Source organism: Crocuta crocuta, unplaced genomic scaffold (genome assembly GCF_008692635.1).
Source record: "Crocuta crocuta isolate KB4526 unplaced genomic scaffold, BGI_CrCroc_1.0 scaffold167, whole genome shotgun sequence".
NCBI classification, from domain to species: domain Eukaryota; kingdom Metazoa; phylum Chordata; class Mammalia; order Carnivora; family Hyaenidae; genus Crocuta; species Crocuta crocuta.
Window position 1 is genome coordinate 11,834,237 of NW_027532406.1, and position 24,461 is coordinate 11,858,697.

The window sequence follows — 24,461 nt, forward strand, 5'->3', positions numbered from 1 at the left end:
CAAAACTAGTCATAAGAAAATACCTAAAAGAAAAATCTCATTAGTAAGGGAAAACTTATAGAAAAGGAAGCAGATCAACCACGATGGAGCTGGTATGAGGGTTAAAAAACAGAAGCAGTAAAATCAACAAAATCTACAATAATTAGTTAAGGGACTCATTAAATAAAAAGGCCTAAAACAGATGTCAAAAACATAAAACCAGGGCGCCTGGGTGGCTTAGTCGGTTAAGCGTCCGACTTTCGCTTAGGTCATAATCTCGCAGTTCGTGGGTTCGAGTCCCGCATCAGGCTCTGTGCTGACTGCCAGCTCAGAGCCTGTTTCAGTCTGTGACTCCCTCTCTCTCTGACCCTCCCCTGCTCACACTGTCTCTCTCTCTCTCTCTCTCTCCTAGAAATAAAAAAATAAGTAAATAAACATTAAAAAAAAATAATAAAATAAAAAAACAAAAAAACATAAAACCTGTGTGTGCACGAGGGTGGTAAGTGAGGTGAGTAAAGACGTAGTGCTTGCAGAATGCACTCCTATTTAAATAACTTAAAACAGGCTGTTATATACATACGTTATTATATATAAACCGCATGGCGACCTCAAACCAAACCCTTACAACATACACACAAAAAGGAAGGAATCCAAACATAACACTAAAGAATGTAAATCACAAGGGAAGAGAGCAAGAGAAGAAAAAAGGAACAGGAACTACAAAAACAAGAAAACAATTTTTAAAATGGCAATACACACCTATCAATAATTGCTTTAAATGTAAAGATTCCAATCAAAATAGGTAAGATGGCTGAATAGATTTCAAAAAAAAGGCCTGTGTAAATAGTCCCTACAAGAAACTTACTTCCAATCTAAAGACACACAGACTAAAAGTGGGGTAATGAAAAAAGATATTCTATGCAAATGGAACAAAGTAAAAGCTGGAGTAGCAATACCTATATCAAGAAAAATACACTTTAAAACAAAAGCTGTAATAAGAGACAAGGGCACTACACAATGATAAAGGAATCAATCCACAAGAAGAAAACATTTGGAAACATTTGTGCAGCCAACAAAGGAGCACCTGAATTTATAAAGCAAACAGTAACAGATGCAAAGGGAGAAACTGACAATACAACAGGGAACTTTTAACTTCCTACTTGCACAGCAGATGGATCATCCACATAAAATTAGTAAGGAAACACTGGCCTTGAAAGACATATTAGACCAGATGGACTTAATGGATATATATAGAACAATCCATCCCAAACAGAATACACATTCTTCTCAAGTGCACACAGAACCGTCTCCAGGATAAATCACAGGTTAGGACACAACAAAGGCTCAATAAATTTAAGACTGAAATCATTTCAAGCATCTTTTCTAACCATGAGAGAATAAAACCAGAAATGAACAGTAAGACGAAAACCTGGGGAGGCTAAAACACACTACTAACCAACCAATGCGGTCAATTTAAAAAAAAAATCAGAGGACTCCAGTGATAACACAGCATTTTTTTCTTATTTTTATTTATTTTTAATTTATGTGTTGATTTTATTTTGAGAGACAGAGAGTGGGTGGGGGAGGGGCAGAGAGAGAGAGGGAGTCACAAAATCCGTAGCAGGCTCCAGGCTCTAAGCTGTCAGCACAGAGCCCGATGCGGGGCTTGAACCCACAGACTGTGAGATCATGACCTGAGCCAAAGTCGGACGTTCAACCAACTGAGTCACCCAGGTGCCCTGAAAACACAGCATTTCAAAAACTATGAGACACAACAAAAGCAGTATTACGAGAGAAGTTAATAGTGATACTGACCCACCTTACAAAAACAAGAAAACTCTCAAACAATCTAACCTTTCATCTAAAAGAAGGAGGGCATATGAGTGGCTCACTCAGTTAAGTATCAGACTCTTGATTTCAGCTCAGGTACAAGATCTCATGGTTCATAAGATCCAGCTCTGCACCACACTCTATACTGATGGTGCAAAGCCTGCTTGGGATTCTCTCTCTCCGTCTCTCTGCCCGTCCCCTGCTTGCCATCTGTCTCTCAAATTAAATAAACATTAAAATTTTTTTTTGCATAAACGAATTAGAAAAAGAAGAAAAAACCCCAAAGTAAGTAGAAGGAAGGAAATAATAAAGATCAGAATGGAAATAGTGAAACTGAGATTTAAAAATAGAAAATATAAAGAAACTAAAAGCTGGTTTCCCAAAAAGATAAAACTGATAAAATCTCATCAACACTCAGCAAGAAAAAAGGAGGACACTTGTATATAAAATCAGAAATGAGAAGTTATAACCAATACCACAGAAATACAAACAATTATAAGAGACTACTATAGTATGGGTGACTGGATGGCTCAGTACGTTTGGTGTCTGACTTCAGCTCAGGTCATGATCTTACGGCTCATGGGTTCAAGTCCCACATGCGGCTCTTGTGCTGACAGCTCAGAGCCTGGAGCCTGCTTCAAATTCTGTGTCTCCCTCTCTCTCTGCCTCTCCCCCACTCATACTGTCTCTCCTTCATAAATAAATATTTTTTAAAAATTTTACTAAGAGACTACTACAAAAATTTATATGCCAACATGTCTGACAACTATGAAGAAATGGAAAAACTCCTAAAAATATATAACCTCCCAAAACTGAATTGGGAAGAAACAGAAAATTTAAATAGACTTATTACTGGTAAGTGAACTGAATCTGTAATCAAAAATTCCTAACAAGCAAAAGTTTAGAACCAGATGACTTCACAGGTGAATTCTACCAAACATTTTAAGAGTTAATACCTAGTCTTCTGGAATTATTACAAAAGTAATAGGAGGTAGGAAACTTCCAAAATCTGTGAGGCCAGCATTATTATGATACGCAAGCCAGACAAAAAGCACTACTACAAAAAAGAAAATTACAGGCCAATATCAAAACAGAGATGCAAAAATCCTCAGCAAAGTGAATCAACAACACATTAAAAGGACCATCTACCAGCATGATCTAGTGGAATTTATTTCAGGGATGCAAGGACAGTTAATTATCTGCAAATATATCAACCAGAGACACCATGTTAACAAAATGAAAGATAAAAATCATCTCAATTGATGCACAAAAAGCTTTTGGCAAAATCCAATATCCATTCATGATAAAAAAAAAAATCTCAACAACATGGGTTTAGAGGGAGCATACCTCAGCTTAATTAAGATCACATATGAAAACCCACAGCTAACATCATTCTTAATGGTTAGAAGCTGAAAGTTTTCCCTCTCAGATCAGGAACATATGATAAGGACATCGACTCTTGCCACTTATTCAAAATAATACCAAAGTCACACCCCAGCAATCAGATTTTAAAAAAGAAGTAAAAGGTATTCAAATTGGTTAAGGAAGAAATAAAACTATCTGCAGATAACAGAATACTATATACAGACAACCCATAAGAAGCCACCAAAAAAAGTACCAGAATAAATTATTTCAGTAAAGTTGCAGGATACAAAATATACAGTAATCCATCACATTTCTATACACTAATATCAAAATATCAGAAAGTGAAATTAAGAAAACAATCACATCTATACTTACATCAAAAATAAAACACCTAAAATGTATAGCCAAAGAGATTGAGTGGCCTATGCTCTGAAAACTAAGATACAGATGAAAAAAAATAAAGATGACACAAATAAATGAAAAGATATACTACTGAAATGTTCTTATCACCCAAAGCAATCTACAGATTCAATGCAATCCCTACAAAAATACCAATAACACTTTCCACTGAACTAGAACAAATAATGCTAAAATGTATATAGAAACACAAAAGTCCCAAATAACCAAAGCCATCTTGAGAAAGAACAAACCTGGAGGTACTATGCTCCCAGATTTCAAACTATATTACAAAAGCTATATAATCAAAACAGTATGGCATGGCACAAAAACAGACATATACATCAATGGAACGGGAAAGAGATCACAAAAATAAATGCACATATAATCAATCCATGACAAAGGAGAGAAGAATATATAATGGGGAAAAGACAGTCCCTTTAATAAATGATGTTAGTAAAACTGGTCTACCACTACATGCAAAAGAAGGAAATTGGACCACTTTCTTACATCATACACAAAAATAAATTCAATAAATTAAAGACCTAAATGTGAGACCTGAAACCATAAAACTCCTGAAAGAAAACATAAGCAGTAAGCTCTCTGACACTGGTCTTAGTGATTTATTTTTTGATCTGTCTCTTCAAGAACAAAGGCAAAAATAAATGGGACTGTATCAAAATATAAAGCTTTTGCACAGTGAAGAACATCAACAAAATGAAAACGCAACCTACTATAAGGGACAAGATATTCACAAATGAAGTATCCAATAAAGGGTTATCATCCAAATTAGAATATAAAGCACTCATAAAAGTCATTATGAGAAAAACCATCAGATTTTTAAAATGGGCACAGGACATTGTGTCTGGGTAGACATTTTTCCAAATGTATACAGATGGCCAACAGGTACATGAAAGGATGTTCAACATCACTAATCATTAGGGAAATACAAAGCAAAACCACAATGAAGGGGCAACTGGGTGGCTCAGTCAGTTTATTAAGGGTTTGACTGGCTCAGGTCATGATCTCGCAGTTTGTAGGTAGAGCAGTCTAACTTCACCTGGGCCTGGAGCCTGCTTCTGATTCTGTGTCTCTGTCTCACCCTGTCCCTCTCCACTCACTCTCTTTCTGTCTCTCTCTCAAAAATAAACAAACATTAAAAAAAAATTTTTTTTTTAAACCACAACGAAATATCTCACACCTGCCAGAATGGCTGCTATGAAAAGCCAAGAAATAACAAATACTGGCGAGATGTGGAGAAAAAGGAACCCTTGTGCATTGTTGGTGGGAATGTAAGTTGGTGCAGCCACTACGGAAGCAAGTATGGTGAGACCTCAAAAATTAAAAAATACAACAGTCCTACAATCCAGTTATTCCACTACTAGGTATTTACCCAAAGAAAATAAAAACACTAATTCGAAAAGATATACACACTTCTATGTTCACTGCAACATTATTTACAATAGCCAAGATACAGAAACAACCTGTGTCTATGGATATATGAACGGAATACAGAATGGAATTCTGGGTGCCTGGTTGGGTCAGTAGGCTCAGGTCATGATCCAACAGTTCTTGGTTTTGAGCCCTGTTGTTGGGCTCTGTGCTGACAGTTCAGAACCTGGATGGAGCCTGCTTCAGATTCTGTGTCTCCCTCTCTCTCTGACCTTCCCCTACTCATACGGTCTCTCTCTCAAAAATAAACATTAAAAAAAAAAGGTGTGGTATATATAAACAGTAGAAAAAAGAATGAGACCTTACCATCTGTGACAACATGGATGGACCTAAAGATCTTACACTAAGTAAAATAAGTCAGAGAAAGACAAATACCTTACTATTTTACTTGTGTGTGAAATCTAAAAAACAAACAAAAGAGAAAGAGACTCATCAATACTGAGAACTGGTGGCTGCCACAGGGGAGGGAGGTGGGTTGATAGATGAAACAGGTGAAAGGGATTAAGAGATACAACCTTCCTGGTATAAAACAAGTAAGTCACGGAGATGAAAAGGACAGTAGAGGGAATACAGCCAATAATATTGTTAAGAACACTGTATGGTGAATGATTGGAACTATACTTATGGTCAGCACTGAATAATGTACAGAATTGTCAAATCACAATGTTGTGCACATGAAATTAGTGTAACATTGTATTATCAACTAAACTTAAAAATGACAGAATGAATGAATGGCAGTTGAGGAACAGAGAGGTTCAGGAACTTGCCCAAGGTCACACAGCCAAAAGGCAAAGCTAAAGTGTGGACCAACCAGGACAGTACAGCCCCACTGAGAAGGTTTTAAAACATGTCTGTAACTTTTTGAACAGTAATATCAAGAGATGGAGTCTGACTCCCCTCCCCTCGAACCTGGGTGGGCCTCTGTGGTCAATTTAAGAAACAAGGCAGGCAGAGGGACGAGCTATGGAACCGCTATCTGCTTCTCTTCAACCACCATGCAGATTAGAGAGACGGAGAGAGGATGAGGATGAAGAGGAGATGCCTCGCGGCCTGAGGAGCCCCAGCACCAGACATGAGAAGACACCTCTGAGATGATACCACCAGCTACCACCATCTGACTGCATTAGAGCAAGCCCCTGACCCCTGAGAACTCCCCAGCTGAGCCTGAGCCCAATCAACCAGATNTGTGAGTGTGTAAAGCTAGTAACTGTGCTGCAAGAGCATGGGAGATGTTTCTGTGCCACCACCATTGATGGTGTGGCACACCTAAGTACTCACCGTATAGGACGTGGTGTGCAAGCCTGCATGCAGTCTACCTTCATGTGGGCATCATGATTAAGTTTTCTTACCGTTTTTATAACTTTGCTTTCAAAGAATTACACTACCATATGGTATGCCTCTCTCTCTCATAATTGGGAGAAACTGCATATTAGCCTATCATCACAGGTAAGTGGGTTTTTAAAAATGTTAACAATGTTTCTAATACAGTATATGAATATGACTATCATACTGTAGACCATAAACCTTTTATAAGGATCCAGACAGTGGTGTTTAGGTTAGGCTACTGTGAAGCAATCGTATGGATTACACCAGGCTACCATAAAGCAATCATACTGCTGCAGCTTCACTTATCAGTGCATGGGCTGTTATACCTGCACATAAACTCACTTTCATTTTTTATATCTACTGTTAGTAATACGTAGATATCTACAGTGTTTTGTGTTCTGTAAGACTGCTGATATAGGTGGTAACAGACACTTCATCCCATAAATAGACAACATAAACTTATCGACAAATACAAGATAGTACTTTCTTTTCTCTTCCTTGTGATTTTCTTAATATTTTTTTCCTAGCTTACATTTATGTAAGAATATAGTATATAATCACCTAAGATACAAAATATGTGTAAACAACTGTTTATGTTATCATCAAGGCTTCTGCCCAACAGTAGGCTATTGTGTTAAGTTTGGGAGAGAGGTTATAAAAATTATAGGCAGATTTTCAAATGTGCAGGAAGCTTGCATCCCTAAGCCCCAAGTTATTCAACAGTTGACTATTCAACATTTTCTATGCTGAATGTGTTTTTTGTCAATAAGTATTTGTGGAAACTTTCTGTTAACAATTTTCCACTTGTAAAAGTAGCATTCACTATAGAGTATGTGAAACAAACTTTAAGATTTTGTTTAAAACATTGTCTGGCATTATATGAACCATATTGTGTACTTTTAAAAATTTTTTATGTTTTCATTTATTTTTGAAAGTGGGAAGAGAGAGCAGGGAAGGAGTGGGGGAGGGGGATTCAAAGCAGGCTCTGTGTTGACAGCAGAAAGACCAATGTGGGGGCTCGAACTCACAAACCGTGAGATCATGACCTGAGCCAAAGTCAGATGCTTAACTGACTAAGCCACCCAGGCACCCCCACACTGGGTACTTTAAAATTTTTTTAATGAGGAAAACACTGGTCTAAAAAAGACAATGTGATTTAATAGAATTCTATCTGATACGATTTTTAAAAATTAAATGGCATTTGTATTCAGCTTAAAACTAGAAAACTTTCTTCTTTCAGCATTTATACTATGACTAGCTAAAATCCCTTTTTATTCAGGGGCTCAGAAAGTTCAGTGAATGTTTGTAATATGTGGCTAACATGAGGAGTTCTATACAGTCAAAAGGAAGTACAAAAAATAAAACACAACTTTCAGACTCTCTTGGTTCAGTTTGAGGAAGTGTTATTTTCTCCCTGCCACTGACATCCCCTCACAGAAAAGACCTCCTTAATTCAACTAGACAAACATTTACAGAGTATCTCCTATGTACCCTGCCACTTCCATAATGAGAAAATCATCTTTGGATGAAGGTACTCTCAATACCTAGGAAGGCCCTCCCCAAACAGAGAACATTTAAAGCCACTAGTGTAACAAATGTAAAGGTACCAGAACTGCCTAGGAATTCAGGAAAAGACAAATTCAGATTTAAATTATTTCTGGCAACAAAGAGAAGTCCAACGGGTGTCCCCTTGCCCAGGCCTGCTTACCTTCTGTGAGCTAATGCTCAAATGGGTTAATGATCAGGAAAGGCCCTAGAAGTTTCTAAGGAAAACATCTGGTGATCTGAGACCTAGACATAACTAACAGAAAACAGAAGTTTCTGCAGGCCATGTCTGGGACACTGACAGTAGTTTTAATTTCTGAAGTACTCTTCTCTTTTTCATTTTATCTATTTTTGACTACAGTGTTTTGAGAAGGGCACGATACTTTATTTTACACACAATTCAAGTCTCCACAAGAAAATCTTTCTAACTTTTATGCAAATATGAATTGTCTCACCTGCTCAGACTGTGTAAGCTTCATGGCTTCAGAAAGATACGCTGGTTTAAGAAAAAAAACAAGGTACATTAGTGAATGTCATAATTTGGCAATCAACAGGTCAGAGTTTTAATACTCCTATGACAAAAAAGAACTGGTTTTAGAAGTAATTCCAAGCAATTCTGTTACATAATTATCCAGTTCCTGAAAAGAAAACAAGGTGGAGATTTTAAGAAGACAGGATTTTTTTTAAAAGTTTTATTTATTTTGAGAGAGAGACAGTGCAAGCGGGGAAACGGCAGAGAGAGAGAATCCTGAGCAGGATCCTCACTGCCAGGGGAGAGCCTGACATGGGGCTTGAACCCACAAAGCTGCAGGAATAAAATCTGAGCCAAAACCAAGAGCTGACTGCTTAACTGACTGAGCCACCCAAGTGTCCCCAAGATGACAGGATCCTTAACTTGAAAAGTCAGTGGTAATCAACTGTAGATATTCTCTACCCCATCTTGAAGGAGTCTGCTCTTCAAAATCCTTGTAGATTTCACAATTAAAGATGGACTAATCAGAAAAATAGGCTTAGGGAGATTAAAACAAGAACCTATCAAAACCTTACTATTCATTACGATCACAAAAATATCGAGAGATTGATTACAGGTGTCTTTTTAACCACATGAATACTTGGAGTATATCATTTTGACTCTTTCAATAAAACTACTTTTATTGAATTATTTCTGAGCTGCTGAGCTACATTATTCTACTATGCATGAATCAGGTAGTTAAAAGCTGTAAGAACTCGGTGATATATTTAAGTTGTTGAGGACAGTGTAATGTCTTTTATTAAGGCCCTAAATAGTCAATAACTCAATAAGCTTCAAGTTCTCTGTGAGCTTAGGGTCATCAGTTCCTGGGTGACTTAATTTACTTGAATTTAAATAGTCACTATAAAAATCCATAATTTTCCTAACTGCTAGAAAGCTTAAAGCCAAATTCTCCTTCTATGAAATAAGCAAGAACTTACAGTGCACTTTGTAAACTATATTTCCAGGCACTCCTCATTTTACCTAAGGTTTCCTCATCTGCTTTTTTTAAATTACATTTTGTATTTTGTTGTATTCCTTTGTAAGGCCTTTTATATGCTGCCTGGAACAAAAGAGTATAAACAAGTATCATAATAGATCATGCACAATTTCCATTTCTTATTTCTTGCCTATTATCAACTTTTCCATATCTCTCATCCCTACATTAAGTTCCTTTATGTCTTTTAGCAGATACTACAAGGCAATGTTTCTGTCGTCTTAAGCCAAATATTTTAATGATTTTGAGTTCATGACTTAGAACTGTTGCCTGCCAGGTTCTACCACAATCTTCAAGATACGGATTAACTGGATGTTTCTTCCCCAACAGAAAATAGAGGTGGCTCTATAGCCTTTGTCTAGCCATACTTAAATTTTTTCCTCAACTTTTTTGTCCTTTATTCCTACAGTAGGTCTGTATAACTGCATACAGATTTCTTTTTCCTTTTCTTCATCTTTAAGGCTGTTGAGACATTCTATCTATTGCACTGATACAGTGTGGATGGACTTCCCTTAAAAATCTCTATTATGTCCATATACCTTTGTCTCCCCACCTGAACTACAGTTTGCTTTTTACACAAATGGAACAGTTTCATAAAACCAGGCTTAAACCAACTGGACTGCCTTTGTAGAACCTTGAAACTATAACATGACAGTAGAGAAAACCCAAGGACATAAGTGTCCAAAGCCAAAACAATCAACAACAGTCACACTGTCACTTAAAGTATTTCCCACATTTCAATTTACAATTTGGGTCTTAAAGGGGCATCTGGCTGGCTCAGTTGGTAGAGTGTGACTCTTGACCTTGGGGTTTTGAGTTCAAGCCTCACACTGGGTGCAGAGATTACTAAATAAATAAAATTTGGGTCTTAATAAAAGGAAAAAAATTTAATCTGATTGCATAGCCATGAATTTGTTCCAGAGTCATAACTGAAAAATCACACACACAGCACAATATTGCCCATGAATGACAAAGACTGATCGGCTCAGAATCATTTTCCTGCTACCACAGCTTCATGGGAAGGTCCAGATCAAGACAGGTATTCAACCAACTATATGCAGACACTGTGAATTTTGAGGTCTGCTCTTCTTCTGAAGTGCTGGACTTCTAAGCATTGTAAATGGCTATTATCAACTCTGCATTTAAGCTTTTGTTCTTTTTGCTGTCTGTCAAAGAAAACCATTTAGGCAAGTGGACTGTATAAGACTATGAGCAGGAATTCAATCCAGCTATAGCTGCTAATCAAGGTTTCTAAGCAACAGATTTTTCTGACAATCCTGGAGCCCTGGGAGTTTGTGGTTTCTTACACTTTCTTGAGGTCGTGAGTCAAGCCCCATATCAGGTGGAGAGCTTACTTAAAAAAAAAAATCCATCGGAAGACCACAAAGTATAGATGCTAATGCAGTTTAGCCATGTAATCTCAGGATAAATGTTTACGTCTCAGAATCTCCTCTGATCTTTGATAGGTGGATAAAAGGTACCTCCTTTGCCCTTAAGTTCTCTATTTCAGGCTTTCCTTTTCATCAGTCATTCTCAGATGATGACCTTCCCTGTCACATATATTTTTTTTAATGTTTTATTTATTTCTAGGAGAGAGAGAGAGAGAGACAGCGTGATCAGGGGAGGGTCAGAAAGAGAGGGAGACACAGAATCTGAAACAGGATCCAGGCTCTGAGCTAGCTGTCAGCACAGAGCCCGAATGGGGCTCGAACACACAAACTATGAGATCATGACCTGAGCTGAAGTCGGACGCTTAACTGAGTCATCCAGGTGCCCCCCCCATATTTCTTTTTTTTAAGACAATTTTTTTAAACGTTTATTTTTGAGAGAGAGAGAGAGCGTGTGCACGCAGGGGAGGGGCAGAGAGGGAAGGAGACACAAAATTGGAAGCAGGCTCTAGAGTCTGAGCTGTCAGCAGAGCCTGAAGTGGGGCTCAAACCCATGAACCGTGAGATCATGATCTGTGCTGGAGTTGGACGCTTAAGCAACTGAGCCACTCAGGCGCCCCTCCCCTATATTTCTAAAATAATTCCCCTCAGAATATATTTACATCCATACCTCCCAAAACACCTCTGCTATAAACCCTAGATGTGAGTCCATTTAGAAAATACTAAGCTTATTCCAACCATGTCAATTTCCAAACTAGCATTACATTCACAACTCCACTCTAAGAAACACACAAGGCTATTTTTAACCAAGTCTAAACTCCAAATCAAATCAGCTCAGTGGGATTAACTGACCACACTTGAGTTCTATGTCCCTAATTAAAACTAATGGGATCCAAAAGGATACCTTTATCTTTTCTTTTGAGAATGTCACAGATTGTGGATACTGACAAAGCGGGGAAAGGCGTGTAAAACCCAACATCAGTTTTTACTTCTTAAAGACAGGGAAGTAGATTAGGAATGAAAGAAACATTTCTCCTTTTTATATACTCAAAATCCCCTGCCACTCAATGCACAACATATGCTGATCACTACACTACAATGTATTTTATATACAGGTAACCATGAAGACTCTGGGTTATTTAACCTGAAGTATTATTTCACTGTGGCATTCATCCCCAACACTTGCTTTTTGTTTTTTAATAGTGTAATACACTGTCTTGTCTTTTTTTTTTTTTTTTAAGTTTATTTTGAGAGAGACAGTGCATGCGATCGGAGGAGGGGCAGAGAGAGAAAGACAAAGAAAGAGAGAGAGAAGGAATATCCCAAGCAGGCTCAGCAGCATAGAGCCTGATGTGGAGCTTGAAATGACCTGAGTAGAAATCAAGTGTCAGACACTTAACTGAGTCACTCAGGCAACCCAGTACATTGACTTTTCTGTATAGTGACTATAACAATTTCATTCAAAACAAAATATGGCTTATGAAAGATTTAAAGAGCACTAGCTGCCAAGTTTAATGTTGTATAAAGCTGCCTGTAAAACTCCCCATAAAAATTCACAAAGACTTACAGAGTATGTATTATGAATTCAGCCCTTCAGCTGAAGGAGTACACTTCAGTGGCAAAACTCATTCTTTAAGGGGGTGCCCGGGTGGCTCAGTTGGTTAAGTGTCCGACTTCAGCTCAGGTCATGATCTCACGGTTTGTGGGTTCGAGGCCCACGTCAGGCTCTGTGCTGACAGCTAGCTCAGAGCCTGGAGCCTGCTTTGGATTCTGTGTCTCCCTCTCTCTCTGACCCTCCCCTGCTCATGCTGCCTCTCTCTCAGAAACAAATAAATTAAAAAAAAAAAAAAACCACCACCAAACTTCATTCTTTAAAAATAAGACTTGAGGGGTGCCTGGGTAGCTTAGTCAGTTAAGCATCTGACTTTGGCTCAGGTCATGATTTCTCACAGTTGGTGAGTTCAAGCCCCTCGTAAGACTCTGTGTTTCCCTCTCTCTCTGCCCCTCCCTGCTTGCTCTCTCCCTCTCAAAAATAAACATCAAAAAAAAAATTTTTTTAATAAGACTTGAATTTTTTCCTAAAAATCACGGACATGTGAGCAAAAATCACTGACATAAAAGGACTTATTCAAACCAGTATCCAGTGTGTGTTATTTCAGCAGTAAGGCAACACTGAAGGCATACACCCTGCCAAGAAAGAACTTGGCTTTAATCACTGCAGTGGCCTAGAAGGAAAAGAAAGTGTCTTCCTCTAGCAGAAAGACTATAGGATTTGTTCTAAGAAAGGTGGCCTATTTTGAATGCAGCATAAGTAAAACACTCCCTCCCCAAAGCTTTTAGGTTAATTAGCCAACTGAAACCAGTTTGTACAAAGTAGACCCCAGAAATCGGTTTCTGAGCTCAACATATGCTAGACTGTGGGACTGACTGGGATAAAATTAGGTGTCTGTTAAGAAATCATGAATTCTAGGGGCACCTGGGTGGCTTAGTCGGTTAAGCGTCCAGCTTTCGCTTGGGTCATGATCTTGCGGTTCGTGGGTTTGAGCCCCGCGTCGGGCTCTGTGCTGGCTGCCAGCTCAGAGCCTAGAGCCTGTTTTGGTGTCTGTGACCCCCTCTCTCTCTGACCCTCCCCTGCTCACACTGTCTCTCTCTCTCTCCTAGAAATAAATAAAAATATAAAAAAAAAAAACTTAAAAAAAAAAGAAATCATTAATTCTAAATTTTGTACCTCAAAGAAAGCTATCATCACCATGACACCATGGGCACAAATGCACAGATTAAATATTCAAAAGGAAACTAAGAAAGACCACAGGAAAGATTATTATCAACATCTTAGAAATTCAGTGGAAATTAAATGGTTAGAATTAAGTTAGTTATTACTTTCATAACCCAAAATGGCTGGCTAATTGAAATCCATTCTCCATAAACTAAGATGTACTGGCAGATTTCTTTCAATTACTTCTATCTTTAGGATTCTCCAGGTTCAAAAAGTTGTATCCAGGAGTGATTTACCAGTATTGCATATGCAAACTTCATGGTTTAAAAAGACCAGGTTAGGAGAAACTGGGAAATGCAACATACTCACTTGACAAATAGTCCAAACTGACCTTCTGGTGGGTCAATACTGTCAACCTTGTATTTGTAGGCCAACAACATCATTACTATTGTGACTTTCATTCTAAATAAACTGTTGAGAGATACTGGAGAAAAGAAATTGCCCTCCAGTTTTAGACTTGGCATTTCTTTAAAAGAATACTTACCTGATGCCTTTTTGTGACAAGAAATAGCCTCTTCGTATTTCCCTGCAGCTAATAAACGATCTGCTCGTCTGCTCTGTTGATGAGCCTAGAAGACAAACATTCCTAAATTCCTCTCAATTGTGTAAAAAGACAATGACTTAAAATTTTTTGACAAGATAAATAACGTCTTTTTTTTTTTTTTGCCGCACAACAAACCATTACAGCTGTATCTGAGAAATATAACAGGTAGTATCTGTAAGGACTGGCAGCTTTTCTCAACTATTTCAACAAACCATCAAGTTTAACACCAAGGCATCAGACTCCTTCAATGAGCCACATTCTCCCATTCTTCAGAGATTAACCAAGAGCTACAATCACATTAGTTAAACTGTATATTTACTTGATTTCTAACAACCTCTTTTCAAAACAAAAGTTACCTTGTAGATCCTTTCACTACTTTGTATAGTTTAAAAACTACAATCAGGAAATTACTTATAAAACAGTAAAATTCAAGCTTTTATTAACTTATTCTTTCAACATTAAAGTTACTATTTCTTCCTAAGCTAAAAATCTGTACACTGTACAGCTGAAGGCTTAATTATACCAATATTTAATATTACAGTGATTTTTTTTTTCAGGTACCACTGACCAAAACAACAAACTCAGATGTGAAAGCAAATGGCTAAAGTGATCCCAAATGTAAAGGTAAAGGGATTTGGCCTATTTACATGTGTGCTACACTTTAAGAATGACTACAGCTTGGGACACCTGGGTGGCCAGTTAGGCATCCAACTTTGGCTCAGGGAATGATCTCCTGGTTGGTTGGTGAGTTCGAGCCCCGTATCAACTCTGTGCTGACAGCTCAGAGCCTGGAGGCTGCTTTGGATTCTATGTCTGTCTGTCTGTCTGTCTCTCTCTCTCTCTCTCTGCTCCTCCCCTATTCATGCTTACTCACATGCTCTCTCTCTCAAAAATTAACATTAAAAAATTTTTTTAAAGAAAAATTACTACAACTTTATGAATGTGATTCCCTTTCTTACCTAAGGATGTGCAGCAGCCTCACAGGGGTTGGTTACATATCTGACCTAAGGTTTCACAGTTAGCAGGCAAGGAGACAGAAATGATCAACTCAATTCTTCTAACTAGTGTAGTTTTCCTCACTAACAAATTCACAGATGATTTAGAAAAGCTGCTTTAAAAAAGTGAAAAGCATCGTATACCCATGTTCATTGCAGCATTAATCACACATGCAATAAAAAGGTGGAAGCAACCCAAATGTCCATGTAAACCTTGAAAAAGAAGAAAATTCTGACACATGCTACAACATGGATGGACTCTTAAGACATGTTAATAAAATATCAAAGGGGCACCGAGGTGGCTCAATCAGTTAAGCGTCACTCTTGATTTAGGCTCAGGTCATGATGTCACAGTTTATCAGTTCAAGCCCCATGCCGGGCTCATGCTAACATAGTGGTGCCATCTTGAGATTCTCTTTCTCCCTCTCTCTGCCCTTCCCCTCCTCACACTCTCCCACCCCCTGCAAAATAAATTTTAAAAAATTAAAATAAAATATAAAATAAGCCAGTTACGAAAAGATAAATACTGTATGATCCCATTTATATGGATATCTAAAGTACTGAAACTCATACAAAAAAAGTGAAATGGTGGCTGGATGGACATGAGAAAAGTGATGTTAAAAGGTGGAGAGTTTAAGTTTTACAAGGAGAAAGGTTCTAGGGACCTGCTGCACAAATGAATATACTTGCTACTAAACTGTGTACTTACAAATGAGAAAGAGGGTAAATTTTATGCTATGTATATTACCTCAATTTTCAAATCTTTATTATTTTTTGTAATCTTAAATGTGGGGTTTGAACTCATAACCCGAGATGAAGCGCTGCATGCTCTTCTGACTGAACGAGCCAGGCGCCCTTTACCTCAATTTTTTAAGAAGGCAAAAGGCAAATCTGTTCTGTCAGGTGTAAAGTGATTTATCTTGAATGCTTTTCAAAAACTGTGCCACAGATGTCTCATAAAAATACTTCAGAGAATCACTTTTGCAACTGAGAGTAGAAATATTCTGGGCATGTTTGCAAATCATGCTCAATGTAAAACAGAGGTGAAGACAAAAGTAGAAAACAGCACTCTCAGCAATGCATGCTTGTTTACATTCTCCCTTCTATTTATGTAAGGAAGACACAAGCAACATAACTTAAAAGAAAGATCATCCATTTCAACTGTTTTCGAAGTTTTTTACTCTTCAAACAATAACTAAATAAGCTTTGTCTCTAAGTCTCAATTTATTCCTGAAAATAATGATGGGTAAAAGAAATGGGTAGGGGCTTAAAATACATTTATTTATTTATTTATTTATTTATTTTTATTTATTTCTAGGAGAGAGAGAGAGACAGCGGGAGCAGGGGAGGGTCAGAGAGAGAGGAAGACACAGACTCCGAAATAGGCTCCAGGCTCTGAGCTGGCTGTCAGCACAGAGCCCAACGCAGGGCTCGAACCCACGAACCGCGAGATCATGACCTAAGCGAAAGTCGGACGCTTAACCGACTAAGCCACCCAGGTGCCCCTAAAATACTTTTAACTGACCAAAAAACACATCCTGAACACAGGAGTATTTTATAGTACCTAGAAATGACACAGATCTTTTGGGAAGAGAATATACATGAAGAAAGTTAAGTTATGATCAACACGATTTTTCTACGTGTTCTGATAATATAGTTAAAGCAACTGGCAATCAACAAGGATCTAGGTAGTTAAAAAAAGTACAAAGGGGTGAATTTGCATGTGCCTTAACCTTTCAGAGCTTTGAAATAAGCCCTACAAAAAAGAGACAAACCTCTAAAATTCCAAAGTATCTACTAATTATGGACGACAAAGTACAGATCCAGCCCTACCAGGAACCCAGGGCTATGGGCACAAGTCTTGGCTCTCCTACTAACCTGAATTATTTCATCATTCAGGGTCTGTTTACAGGTGACGAATCTGTAAGATGATAGACATGGACCGTATCGGTACTTCTCAAGTTTTAGTTGAATACAAATGACCCGGGGGTCCAGTTAAAATGCACACTCTGATTCAGCAGATCTAGATCAGGGGTCGAGATTCTACCCGCATGCAGCTAAGCTGCTGGCTCCAGGACACCTTTTGCAAAGCAGGGAAGAGATACTCTCTGAGGTTACCTCTTCTAACACTATGTCTATGATGACATTAACTACTATACCTACGAAGCTCCCTAAATAAACTTAAGTTCCATAAGAACAAATTGCTTGTTGGGGCGCCTGGGTGGCTTAGTCGGTTAAGTGTCCGACTTTCGCTTAGGTCATGATCTCGCGGTTCGTGGGTTCGAGCCCCGCGTCAGGCTCTGTGCTGACTTCCAGCTCAGAGCCTGGAGCCTGTTTCAGCCTGTGACTCCCTCTCTCTCTGACCCTCCCCTGCTCACGCTGTCTCTCTCTCTCTCTCCTAGAAATAAATAAAACATTTAAAAAAATTAAAAAAAAAGAACAAATTGCTTATTAAATACCAAAGAAATAAACAAAAAGTTCTCAAGTGCTGAGAACAGGATCTCATACTCGTCCTGACATCCCTAAAACCTTCCCATGTAAAGTTCAATCTCTGATCACTCTGCCAATTCAGGAGTTATATCTCACTTAAAAATACATACTTACTAGGTTATCTGGCACCAGAGCAATCAAACTCCCTATTTAAAAAAAAAAAAAAATACAGGGGAGCTTGGGTGCTTCAGTTGGTTGAGCGTCTGACTTCAGCTCAGGTCATGATCTCAAAGTTTGTGAGTTCAAGCCTGTCAGGCTCTGAGCTGACTTAACAGCTCAGAGCCTGGAGCCTGCTTCAGATTCATTCTCTCTCTCTCTCTCTCTCTCTTCCTCTGTCAAAAATAAATGTTTTAAAAAATTTTTTAAAAATACGGGGGAGGGGTGTGTGTGTGTGTGTGTGCCTGGGTGGCTCAGTCAGTTATGCATCCGACTTCCGCTCTGAGCATGATCTCACGGTCCGTGGGTTTGAGATATCAGGCTCGGTGCTGACAGCTAGCTCAGAGCCTGGAGCCTGCTTCAGATTCTGTGTCTCCCTCTCTCTCTGACCTTCCCCTGATCACATTGTGTCTCTCTCTCTCAGAAATAAATAAAAAACATTAAAAAAAATATACAGGGGCACCTGGGTGGCTCAGTCAGTTGAACGTCTAGTTCTTGATTTCACCTCTTGTCATGATCTCACGATTCTGCACTGACAGCACAGAGGAGCCTACTTGGGATTCCCTCTCCCTCTCTTTCTGCTCCTTTCTGCCCTCCAAATAAACAAACTTCAAAAAAATAAAAAATAACAAAAATACAGTTCCTACTAAGTTCTTGTTAGACACCCAGCAAGCAGAGTCTCTATACAGAGCTTGACTGCCTAGGTTCAAATCTCAGCTTGAACACTTATTAGACACATGAAATTGGCCTTCTTAACTTTCTTCCTGAGTTTTCCCATCTCTAAAATGAGAGTATAGTAAAAATTAGTTAAAAGACAATAAAGGACTTGGCGGTCCCAGCCATCAAGTTCACAATGTAGTTGGGGAGACTAAATTGCTTTTGTTTTTGTTTTTTCTAACTGAAGATACTGTACGAAACTTATCTTGGTAATATTCCTTATTTATAATTATTTTTAATACCTCTTATTTTTAAAACAAATTTTAAAGATCTCTAATTTACGGATGCCTGGGTGGCTCAGTCAGTTAAGCATCCAACTTCACCTCAGGTCATGATCTCACGATTCATGAGTTTGAGCCACATGTCAGGCTCTGTGCTGGTAAACTCAGAGCCTAGAGCCTGCTTCAGATTCTGTCTCTCTCTCTCAAACATAAACATTTAAAAAAAACTCTCTACTTTAAAATTGATCTCTTTAAATATTGTTTTGGTAGAATCACTGCCATTAAACATGTTAAGTCCATAACTATGTTTCTTCAGTAACTCAAAACAGCAACAAAAAGCCACTGAAATGGGAATGTTGATGAGAGATTATATATCTTTAATTTTTTCAAGAGAGGGGGAAGAGGAAGGGAGAGGGAGAGAAAATCTTAAGTGGGATCATGACCTGAGCTGAAATCAAGAGTCTGATGTTCAATTGACAGAGCCACACAGGTGCCCCTGGGCACTGATATATTTTAATTGTTAACACGTTTTTCTTTTGCCAAGTATTTCAAGATGTAATAAGATTTATGGAAAAGGCTTTATCTCAATATTTCATATTCATTCAGAAAGGACAAAAGACACTCCAGGTCTTTGAGTGGTTTGATTAACAATTCAGGTTAACGCTGAAGTCAAGATTGCATTTATTTTGGGTACTAAACAAATTAGGCTTAAATTTTATTTATCTTTTCTTAAATAAAGTATCAATACTGCCCAGGAAACTACTAGATGCAAAGGCAACATAACACTCTCAAGAGTTTCAACTCTTCAACTCTTACCTGTTTTCATCTCCCTAGCTGGTAAATAAATGAGCTCAATTTTTTTTGTTTGTTTTAACCCTCTGGATTTCTTATACAAATGTATAATATTTCATAAAAATCAGTGTTCTTTAAACTAAAGAACAGAAACAGACTCATAAATACAGGGAAGAGGGTGGGTTGATAGGCAAAATAAAGGGGACTAAGAAATAAAAACTTCCACTTATAAAATAAGTCAGAGATGAAAAGGGCAGCATAGGGAATAAAGTCCATAATACTGTAGTAACATTGTATGGTGACAGATGGTGACTAATTATGGTGAGCACAGAGAAATGCATAGAACTGTCAAATCACTATGTTGTACACCTGACACTATTAATATATAACACTATGTCAACTAAACTTCAAAAATTAAAAAAAAAAACAACAACGGTGTTTTCTTTTCTATCCTAATTATCTTTTCCATTCCAACAGGTCAAAGTTAACTAATCATTAGTAGCTGCTTCCCATAGGATATTTCCTTCTTTAATTCAGGTATAGCTGACATTTATAACATTTATTTAGTTTCAGGTGTACACGATTTGATATTTGCATACATTGCAAAATGATTACCACAGTAAGTCTTCTAACATCATATATCATACACTGTTAGGAAAATTTTTTTCTTCTGCTTAAGACTTTTAAGATCTGTCTTAGCAACTTTCAAATATGTAATCCAGCATTATTAACTATAGTCACCATGTTATGTATTATATCCCAGGACTTATTGATAACTTCAAGTTTGTACTTTCTGACCTCATTCATCCGCTCTGACCTTAGTCACCTACGGTAACTACCAATCTGGTCTATGAGATTGGGTGTTTGTTTTGCCTTTTAAAGTTCCATCTTTAAGTGAAATCACTTAAATTTGTCTTTCTCTGACTTATTACTTTTTTTTAATTTAAAAAAATGTTTTATTTATTTCTAGGAGAGAGAGAGAGAGAGACAGCGTGAACAAGGGAGGGTCAGAGAGAGAGGGAAACACAGAATCTGAAACAGCCTCCAGGCTCTGAGATATCTGTCAGCACTGAGCCCGATGCAGGGCTCGAACCCACAAACCAAGAGATCATGACCTGAGCTGAAGTCAGACGCTTAACCGACTGAGCCACCCACGCACCCCTCTCTGACTTATTTCAAATAGCATAATACCCTCTTATGTTTTTTAAGTGGCAAGATCTGGGGGATTTTTTTGGTGGCTAAATAATATTCATCATGTAAATACCACATCTTTATCCATTCATCTCTCAATGGGCACTTATGTTATTTCCATATCTTGGCTGTTATAAATAATGCTGCAATGAACATGGAGTCCATATACCTTTTCAAGTCAGTGTTTTTGTTTTCTTCAAATACCAAGAAGTGGAATTGCTGGATCATATGGTATCTCTATTTTTCATTTTTTGAGGAACCTCCATACTGTTTTCCATAGTTGCTGCACCAATTTGCGTTCCTACCAATAGAGCACAAGGGTTTTCTTTTCTCCACATACCAGCCAACACTTATTTCTAGTCTTTTTGATACCAGCCATTCTAACATGGGTGAGATGAGGGGCGCCGGGGTGGCTCAGTCGGTTAGGTGTCTGACTTTGGCTGAGGTCATGATCTCACTGTTTGCTGAGTTCAAGCCCCACATAAGGCTCTGTGCTGACTGCTCAGAGCCTGGAGCCTGCTTTGGATTCTGTGTCTCCCTCTCTCTCTGCCCCTCCTCAACTCACACTCTATTTCCCTCTCAAAAAATAAACAAACACTAACATGCATGAGATAATATCTCATTGTGGCTTTTATATACATTCCCCTGATGATCAGTGATGTAAACTATCTTTTCATGTACCAATTGGGCATCTGGATGTCTCTTTTGGAAAAATGTCTTTTCAGATCCTCTGCCCACTTTTTAATTGGTCTGTTTGCTTTTTTTTTTCCTACTAAGTTGTATGAATTCTTTATATATTTTGATGATCAGTGATGTAAACTATCTTTTCATGTACCAATTGGGCATCTGGATGTCTCCTTTGGAAAAATGTCTTTTCAGATCCTCTGCCCATTTTTTAATTGGTCTGTTTGCTTTTTTTTTCCTACTAAGTTGTATGAATTCTTTATATATTTTGTTGGACATTAACCCCTTATTAGATGTATGATTTACAAGTATTTTCTCCCATTCAGCAGGTTGCCTTTTCATTTTGTTAATGATTCTCTTTGCTGTGCATCTTATTAGTTTGATGTAGTCCCACAAAATTATATCTTCTTGATATTCTTTGTTGATTCAGTTCTTATTTTCTTTACTTCTCTATCAATAACTGTTGGTAAGCAGTTCCTATCAGAAGCTGTATCATAGCTCTCAATGACCCCTTCCTTCTGGTATTCACACCCTTATGTAATCTCTTCTCCTCTAATGTGCACTAAACCTAGTGACTTGCATCTAAGGAACAGAATACAGCAAAGGTGAGGGAATATTGCTTCTCTGATTAGTTAGGTTACAAAAGACACTTGCCTCCATCTTGGTAGCACTCGCTTGCTCTCCCTTGCTCACTTTTTCAAAATGTTTATTTGAGGGAGAAAAGAGAGCTCAGAGGAAAGGAGGGGAGGGGCAGAGAAAGACGGGGAGGGAGAGAACCCCAAGCAGGCTCCACACCTGCCAGCCCAGAGCTGACAAGGAGCTGGATCTTAGGATCTCAGGAACCTTGAGATCATGACCTCCTGAGAGGAGATCATGAGTCGGGAGGCTTAAGTGACTGAGCTACCCAGGGGCCCCTCCTTTGCTCACTTTAATGAAAACAAGGGTCATGTTGTGAACTGCCCTATGGAAAACCTCACAGGGAAGGAACTGAGGGTAGTTTGCCAACAGCCAACAGGGAACTGAATCCAAAAGCTGATTCAAAAGTCCTCAAGAACTAAATTCTACATGAACCATGTGGGTGAGCTTGGAAGGAGCTCCTGCCCTAGTGGAGCCTTCAAATGGGACCATAGCCCCAGATGACACACTGATGGCAGTCTTATGAGAAGCCCTGAAGCAGAGGACCCAACTAAACCATATTATTCCTGCCTCACAGAACCTATGAAAAATGTATGTTTTAAGCTCCTAAATTTGGAAAAAAACTTGCTGTGTAACTCATATCTCATATACTCATAGTATGGCACCTTTTTATTGTAAGCTGCTTCAAATCTATTTAGAAATATATATATATATATATTTTTTAAAGTAAGCTCTATTCCCAGTATAGGGCTTGAACTCAATAATCCCAAGATCAAGAGCTGTGTGCTCTACTGACTGAGCCCCTAGGTGCCCCTAGAAATAGATAATGTTTAAACAGGGAGAGCAGTGACTGGTCAATCCTCATGAGGTTGTGATATCCTATCACTGAGTATTAAATCCATGATACTACAATCTCATATTTAAGTGCTTTCTGGCATTTAGGGTTTATAATAAACTGATGCAATTTTGTTTTGAGAACCTCTTGGAATTCTCAGAGAGATGAGCAAGCTAAGCACTGACACATCCTCCAGCTACAAACAACTACAAAACTAGATACAAAATATATATATAAAACAACACTTTACTGACACTGAACAAAGAAATAACAGAAGGCTATATCTTCAAGAAAAGGGAAAAGTGCAAGGTGAGACCTACATTCACCTGGCTTTCTTTCTGAGAGAACTTTCCAAAATGTAGTGCAGAAAAATAAAACCCAAGCAGAAGGCAGTATCTAATTTGGGGAAAGAGATGAAGAGTGGAGCCTCCTCCTGGAATTTGAGGAGGGTCCAGCATTGGAAAGAATTGCACCCAAGAAGAAAACCTAGCGGTGCCTGAGTGGCTCAGTCAGTTAAGCGTCCGACTTTGGCTCAGGTCATGATCTCACAGTTCGTGGGTTTGAGCCCAGCGTCGGGCTCTGTGCTGATTCAGATTCTGTGTCTCCCTCTCTCTCTGACCCTCCCCTGCTCACGCTGTCTCTCTTGCTCTCTGTCAGAAATAAATAAAACATAAAAAAAAAAAAAAAGGAAGAAGAAAACCTAAAAATATGCTTTCAAAAATCCTTTCAGGTCCTTAGCCAACATCTGAGCTGCACATGCACTGGTTATAATTCCAGGAGGCCTAGCACACACCCAGAGCAGACATTTCACAAGCCACACAGTGCTGGTAGTTTAGGCTTGAAGGGTACAGTGCTGTTGGTGAACAGCTGGGGCTTTCAGTTGAGAACCCAGAAAGGTCAACTCCAGGAGTAAGGATCACACTCTAGGCATTATGGGTAAAACTAAAATAGACTCGCCCTAATAAAGGCTAAAACTAAGTTTAAGTAGATCATGGTGATCTCCCAGTATGTTAACTGCCAACCAGAACAAAACACTCTTTAGAGGAAAATGTCAATTTCAGTCTCTACAACATATCACCCACAATGTATGAAATAACCTTACTAAGCATGTGAAGCAGGAAAAAGTGCTTAATAATAAAGAGAAAAGACAGACAATGGAAACAGATTCAGATATAATCCATGCTGAAATTAACAGCAAGGAACTCAAAGAAACTATGCTTAAGATGTTAAAGAAAATACAGAAAGTGGACACAATAGATGAGAAGAAAACTAGAGACATGGGATGAAAGTTCTGTATGAATTGGGGGCTTTGTCCTATTCGCTGTTAAGTCCTTGAGGTCCAGAACAGTACCTGACAAGACAGAAGTTACTCATAATATTTGTTGGCTAGTTGGATAAGGGAATGGTGAGTTGCAGGGAAGAATGGAAGAGGTTATGTTTAAAGTTGGTAACAAAACCAGACTGGAAAATTCTGACAGAACATAACTGTATTCAGAAGAATATCAGAATCAAATTCTGCATCAAAATCTAAAATAACTATATATATGTATATACATATATACAGAAAAAGAGCTGGTCATGGGTGCATTTACTTCATTTACTATTTCATCCATCCAATCTCTGTGACATTTTAAC

The 24,461-nt window shown here is 38.3% G+C and overlaps 1 protein-coding gene across 3 annotated transcripts in view; it reads right to left on the reverse strand.

Annotated features, from left to right (window-relative positions):
• NRBF2 (nuclear receptor binding factor 2) overlaps positions 1-24,461 on the reverse strand; it is a 37,889-nt gene that overhangs the window by 3,938 nt on the left and 9,490 nt on the right. The window contains exons 2-3 of one of the 3 annotated variants that reach the window (XM_077778644.1): positions 14,050-14,134; positions 8,349-8,389 (exon numbers count right to left, since the gene is read on the reverse strand). In XM_077778644.1, the coding sequence (XP_077634770.1) occupies positions 8,349-8,389; positions 14,050-14,134 (126 nt within the window). Of the gene's footprint in view, positions 1-8,348; positions 8,390-14,049; positions 14,152-24,461 lie in introns of all 3 variants that reach the window. The other 2 variants (XM_077778646.1, XM_077778645.1) reach the window with 2 other exon arrangements.